Source organism: Nematolebias whitei, chromosome 7 (assembly GCF_014905685.2).
Source record: "Nematolebias whitei isolate Nwh7 chromosome 7, NemWhi1, whole genome shotgun sequence".
NCBI classification, from domain to species: Eukaryota; Metazoa; Chordata; class Actinopteri; order Cyprinodontiformes; family Rivulidae; genus Nematolebias; species Nematolebias whitei.
Genome location: NC_056504.1, coordinates 2,253,184 through 2,260,646, shown reverse-complemented (window position 1 = coordinate 2,260,646; position 7,463 = coordinate 2,253,184). Strand labels below are relative to the sequence as shown.

Below are 7,463 nucleotides of genomic sequence, written 5' to 3'. Positions count from 1 at the left end.
TAACCGTGCTACACCGACAGCTAGCAGCAGAGCTAACCGTGCTACACGGCTGGCAGCGCCGGTGTGTGGTTGTGACAGGCGAGCAGCCTGTCTGTGTTTGGGGAGGTGGTGGTGCTGTTCGCCGTTGCCCTGAATTCAAGAGGACACCCCGGCTCTGGCCCCCTCAAGCGGGCAGTGAGGAAAAAGCTCGCCGGGAAGGGATGGCCTGCTCGTTCTTTCCGTCCCGGCGGACAAGGCTCCGCGGTGTTTGAAGGAGGTCAGGTCCGGCTCGAGGCCGCTGTGATGGCCGCCTCTCCTTCCTTCACGACCACCGGGCTGTCGGTCAGAAAGAGCCAAGAATTCTTGGATTTGATAGATGTATTTTCCAAGACTCAGTACAGAGCGAAGGACGTCACTGCCCGGGTAAGAATATTGATGTTAACTAAATGATTAACTAAATGTTGTGTAAGAATCATGTAATTCAAAGTAAACATGTCACACATGGTGTATAAGCTCCACAAAGATCAAGCAGTCCATGTTGGGGAGGTTGACATGTGCTGTGAATTCATTTGGAACAAAGTTACAAAGATTTTTCATCACAATCCACAGAATCTGATTCTTGGAAATCACAAAAGTAAATCTTTGAGGCCCAACAGGTTTTTCACTGGCCCATTATTGTGTAATGTTTGTGTCTGGGCAGCACGGTGGCTCAGTTGTTGGAGCTGCTGTCTCTCAGCGAGCAGGTCCCTGGTTCAAATCCCGGTCAGGGGCCTTTCTGGATGGATTTACATGTTCTCTCCGTGCTGCGTGGGTTTTTGTCCGGGTACTCCGGTTTCCTCCCACAGACCAAAAACATGCATGTTATGCCAGGGGGGGACTGGGACAATAATCCAGACCAGGAATTTGATACCATCCCAGGCCACCACCACCCGATTAACAAACCACCAACCCCGAGTAAAACTGAGTTCACTTTGAACACGTATGTGTACTTGTTCAGCATCGTGGTGGCCATTGGTGTCAGAAGCATTTGTAATGTGGGGGGACACACTGGTGGGGGTGTGGGGGGTTGTCCCCCAGAAAATTCTGAATAAACTAGATGCTATTTCCTGCATTCTGGTGTATTTTAACGGTTGTTAAACATCTAATTTGACCAACACAAGTAACACTTGATTCAATAAGCTCTCAACCTTGACCTCTAAGGGACTTTAAACATCTGCTAAGTTCATGGCAAACACCAGTGCAGACACATTCCTGTTTTTAGTATTTTATATCCATTTATAATGTAGCTTTTTTATTTTTATATCAGTTCTTCCATTTACTTTTTATTTTTGAGTCTAGACTTTTTTTTTGTTTGTTTGTTTTGTTTTTATATTTTGAGTCCCTGAGGCTCAATGGGATTAACCTGTATAAATAAAGGTTGAATGAATGAGTGAATTTTATATGCTTTTTATGATTTTCTACTGAAATAAATATTTTTAGAGTTAATGGCACAACATGAAGTAACCTGACCAACAGCGCTCCTTGTGTGAATAGAGCACACTCCACTTCTTTCACACAGCTACAGTGTAGCTTTAGGGAAAAATCACTATCCAATATGAAACAATAATAATTTTTCATTCAACCTTTATTTAGACAGGTAATCCCATTGAGCCTCGAGGACTCATTTACAAGAGAGACCTGATTTAACAAAGAAAGATGACAACAATGGACAACAGCAACAACAATAAACAATTATAAAAAGTCATACTGCAGTTTTTTGTTTTTTTTTACAAATAGGATGGCTAAAAGGAAAATGTAACAAAAAAAACCCAGCTAGATTCTAAGGTGAATGTAGAAACTAAAAACAGGAACATGTCTGCATTGGTCCCTGCCAGGAGTCCAACAGATTCTTAAAGACACTTAGAGAAACAATAATTAAACAATCAAAAGAATCAAACAATAATAATAATCACCCCTTCTTACTAATGGTCTAGCATAAAGCAATATGATCGTCATCCATCATGTTTATTAGTTGCTTAAAATACCTAATTAAAACTCCAATAATGGGCTAGGTCTACTGTAGGGTCAAGACAATGTAGCATTAACACAGTATGAACAACATTCAGGAATTGTTTCTATAAAAACATTATCAAATATTTTACGTGAACGGTAAGATCAATCCACCCACGAGGAAATGTAACCCATGCTGAGCTAACCTCGGACAAACTAACATGCCCCTTTTCTACTGTCACGGCGCAGGTCGAATATTTCCGGTTTACCCGTGTTTGAGGTCTTTTCCATTAGTACTTCATACCTGCTCACCCCCAGAATTCTGGCCCGGCTTCTCAAGGGGTCCAAGCGAGCCGTGACGTCAAACACAGTCGGTCACTGATTGGTCGGGGGGAGGAGGGGGGGGTCTGTGGAGTCTTTCCAAACAACCTGATCCGCCATTTTTCTCTTATCGCTTGCTAGGAATGCGCGATACATACGATAAACGGTAGAACCGATAGAAATTTATCCTACAATAGAGATCTGTCTTCTACCGGCTAACTGCAGTAACGCTGTGTCTGATGTAAAATCAGAGTTGTCAGATTTAATCGTTACTTTTTTTTGTTGAAAACTGTGCGCAAGTGGCGTTAAAGTCTTTTCTTCGAGAGCTAAGTAGTGAAGCTACAAGCTAACTACGTCCGGCTTGCCGTAGTGTAGCCGTATTCTGACGCATGCGCAAAATGCTGAGTTCCATCGACAGTTGTTGTTTTTCCCATCAAAAGTTAAAGTAAGCGTTGGTCATCTTTAGAGAAACCTGCTCTCTGATCTGTAAAAGAACGCTGTGTTGTGTGATTTTACTGAGAGACCCTCTGGTCAGAGCCACAGACTCATTTTGTGTCAACTCTCCATTAAAGCAGGAGGCGCCCACTAGAGGTTTGGAGGGTGAAGTGTTTCAGTTGCTGCTCTGTTGCTCTTCATTTATTAAGACTGGAAACTGTTAAGAGTTAACAACATATTCTTTTGTTTAAAACATATGGCTAAAACTACATTTGATATATTTTGCTCTGTTTTGCACTACAAGCAAGAAGCCTAATACTTGATTTGTTTATTATTTAAAAACTCTCTGGACCTAGTAGTGGAATTTTCTTAATTCAAAATATATGAAGGCAAAAGGACACCCTATGCTTTTTAAAAATTCCTATAAAGTTTTATACAAAAACATATTGCAACATATATCGTTATCACCACCCTTCACAATACATATCGTGATATGAATTTTATGCCATATCGCATGTTCCTACCGCCTGCCATTAGCAATAACACGAGCAGCGTATCTTTTAGTATTTTGAAGCTATACAACAACAATAATATCAAAGCCGTGGTTAAATGAAGAAGTGCAGGTGTTGTTGTGCTTGGTGGCCGACGAAAAAAGTCAAAGCGAGCTAGATGGAGGATTGGAGGGTGGTTTGGACACGGTTACTGCTCTACTTGAATCATTTATAGAAGATGGTGAGTGTTTTCTAACTTTAAACATATTGTAAGTTACTCATCCCATCGGTTCTGAACATATTTTTAACTAACAAAAGAGGCTGACGCCATAATAGGACAACGTCGGTGCCACGATGCTAAGCTAATTTGCATAAACGCTAACTGTCCTCCGGTCCCGTTTCTCACTGTATTTTATCCAGAACATATTTCAGAACGTGAAGGTTCATCTCTAAACTCCACATTAAACCCTCCAAGCCTCCCGGCTTCTGCTCCTGCTCCATCAGAGGAGTCTACACCTGACAGAGCTCCATCAGAGGAGTCTACACCTGACAGAGCTCCATCACAGCCCAGCTGCACCTCACAGAGCAGCACAACGCTGCAGCTTCTGTGCTCGGTAAGAACAGATGCAACATGTTCCACATCACTTTATTTGTGCCGATAAGGACTTGATTTATTTTATTTTTAAAGTAAAAAATAAAATAAAATGTTGAATGAATACTGAAAACGCACCACATGTTGAACATGTGGTGGTATGTTATGTTCACAGGGTCCCAGTTACAGACAACAAAATGTAAAATAAAAACAGTAATAAGATCTAAGATATGAATTAAGAAAAATATCAACTAAAAAACATCTACTAATAAAACACTAAGCACTAATAGCAGTAAACAAACAAAACAATACATCAAACAGCAACATGAACTTGAGTTTGTGCAGCCTCATGAATATCTAACCAGGATAATCATGTTGCTGCTGATCCGTTTCATGTTGCTGCTGATCAGTTTCATGTTGCTGCTGATCTGTTTCATGTTGCTGTGTTCATTCGTGCTCATCTGTTCACACAGACTCATGTCCGTGCTGCTGTTCGGCGTATTGTGTTTATTGTTTTTCTGCTATTAGAGCTTATCATAATTTTAGTTGACGTTTTTCTTAGTTCATTTCTTAGATCTTATTACTCTTTTTATTTTATATTTTATTGTTGGATGTAACTGGGACCCTGTGTACATAATTTTGATCCACCACATGTACCACATGAGGTGCGAATGACAATAAAGAATATCTGCATCTGTATAATACTTTCTGATTCATATATCCATTATTATCATTTTCATTATTTTTAAATCAATTTATTTTTCATTTTCTTATTTGATCAGTTTATTATTATTAATATATCTATTATAGCTGTTAGCTGCACCTTTCTTTGTTTCATGCATTTATTCAACAACAGTATGTAGCTTGAATTAACCACCTGTTTCTTGTTTCTGGTGAAGAGAAAGAGAAAAGAGTCCAGTAAAGAAAAGTCTTATTCCATCACTGAATGAACATGAAGAACTGAAGCGGACACAGCAGGAACAACACTTGTGTCTTCTTCTGGATGAAGCCCGTGAGACAAGGGACACACAGATACACAATCATTAGTTGGACGCAGTAGTTTTTATTTTTCTACATTTTTCACTTCTTACTTTTACTATTAAACATTTTTTCTTAAGTGGTGTCCTTGAACATTAAATTTCATAAACAAATTTTACAATGTTAAGTGCAGATAGTGTTTGTTTAAATTCATACTGGAAGTTGAGAAGAATTTCCAATTGCATTTGATCTTTAATGGATCCTAAGAAAAGATTACCAGAATCTGCTCAACTGTTAATATGTTATAAATGTTTTGGTTCTAGGATGAAGTGACACAAAAACAGTCAAACATTCAGAAAGGACAGTTATCATTTATCGTCCGTACAACTGTGGTCCGAGAGATTCAGCTGAAAGTCCTGGTGCACCTTTTATTTGAACCTGCAGAGATTTGAACAGCTGATCTGAAGCAAACAGGCAGGAGTTCACCTGAACTGACCACTCCTGCTGTTTGATGGTCTCCTCCTTCACCATCCATCCATCATCCATCCTTCCCTCCCTCCATCTAACTTTGGATCTATCTGTCCATCCATCCACCCATCCATCCTCATCTGCTTCAGGGTCATGGGGGCAGCAGCTTTACCAGGGAGGCACAGACATCAACAGCCACCTCTTCAGCTCTTCTAGGAGGAGCCCATGGTGTTCACAGACCAACTGACCATTTAATAAATAATACATTTATGATTTTAAATTTAATAAAAGACAAACCTTTAAATTTTAAGGACAAACTTTAACCTAATTGTTTTCAAGTCTTATTGTAAAAGCAGTTTCAAAGATTACAACACAGTGTGATGTTTTGTAATTTTAACATGAACCTTGTGCATATCTGCAAATAATAAAAGTGAAGATATTTTTAATACATCTTTATTGTAAAAATCTAAACTAAAATGTAAAACACATGAGTTTAAAGCAGCAGGAAGGCAGTAAGGTAGGATTATGAATCAGGTTTAAAAGTTACAGCTCCATCGGAGCATGACGTCTCTTCCACAACATGTGTGACAAAGTCTTCAGGGTGTTCTTCTTCTAACACGTTTAGTGGTGGCTAGTAAGTAGCTTGAGGGAGCACTACCGCCACCAGGTGGTAAGACCAGTTGGATTCTGGTCCCCGCCTACAGAGCCGGTCCAGAAGAGTAAATGGGAACACAAGGAGACACGAGCCGATCTGATCCGCACCGTCACAGTGGAAAAGAGGCATTAGATACAGTAGTTGTACTGGAGGAGGTAGTGACGCTCACAGTGTTTAGAGACATTTCTGCATTATCAGCCAACATTAAGGCAAAGAAGATGGGCAAAAAAATAAAATGATAATAAATTCTAATCTACTAATAACTTCATATAATTACTGCAGTGGATGTTTTCATGCCACAGAGCAAACGGCACAAGACCTCAGTGAAATTCAATATGCAAGTAAATTTTACATTACACAGCCTATTAAACACTTTGTACAAAATCCGTTCAGTTTTAACTGATCTTAACAAGCAAAGGCTAAACTTGTACAACCACAAGTTACAACATTTATCTTCATATCAAACACACAAACCAAAGCACAACTAGCTTTAACCTTTAATTCAACCAGTAGTTAGTGTAATAATGACAATGGAGGATTCACCTGCAGTTACCTTTGTACACAGACCAACATGTGGTACTTCCTGTTTATAACTGCCATGTTGGCCGCTGGCCTTTATCTTCTTTTACATTTTCCCAAACTCCATTTAGTTTTTGAAATGGAATAAAATGTATCCACCCTCTAAACGACCCATGCTGCTGATCTCATGCTGCTGATCTGTTTCTTGCAGCTGTGTTCATTCGTCGTCCTCTGCTCACACAGACTCATGTTCGTACTGTTGTTGTTCAGCATATTGTTTTGTGTTATTTGTGCTTAGTGTATTCTTAGTTTAGCATATTTCTTATTCATATCTTAGATCTATTACTGTTTTTCTTTACAATTTATACTTTTTTTGGATGTAACTGGGGCCCTGTGTACACAATTTTGTTCCACCACATGTACCACATGTGAAGTGAATGACAAAGAACCTTTGACTAACGCTCAGGTAACACGTGTCTGAACTGCATGTCATAATTTCTCGTCTGTTCATTTTCACTAACTGACTATATGTAACAACAACAATGTTCTTAATCTCAACAGGACTTTACCTGGTAAAATAAAGGTTAAATAAAATAATATAATACAAGGATTTTAATAATCAGATAAGTTATTAGTGGAGTTTATGAAGGGTAGGGCTGCAACTAACGATTATTTCAATAATCGATTCATCGGCCGATTATTTTTTCGATTCATCGATTCATCGGCAAAAAAAACAACATTTTAATTTCCACCCTTTTATTCCAAAATTGAACATTTGACTGACAGCAATTCACACAAAAACAGGTTGCTATTTGACTATTGTGTTAGTAAAATATTGAATAATAAAAATAAAAGTTAGTCAAATAGCTTAAAAAAATAAATATACACAAAAATATATACAAATGTATCTTTATACCTGCACAGTATGTAGCTACTTTGTAAAATGCATCATTGAGGGAAGAGTGTAACCTGGATTAAAAGTGTGGATCATTGTAACCTGGATTAAAAGTGTGGATTATTGTAACCCGGATTAAAA

The 7,463-nt window shown here is 38.8% G+C and overlaps 1 protein-coding gene across 1 annotated transcript in view; it reads left to right on the top strand.

Annotated features, from left to right (window-relative positions):
• Nucleotides 1-15: 15 nt before the first annotated feature.
• Nucleotides 16-7,463, top strand: part of mtmr14 (myotubularin related protein 14) — a gene marked incomplete in the record, with an annotated part of 111,488 nt that continues 104,040 nt past the window's right edge. Inside the window, 1 exon segment of the mRNA XM_037679066.1 lies at nucleotides 16-402. Coding sequence (XP_037534994.1) covers nucleotides 283-402 — 120 coding nt within the window.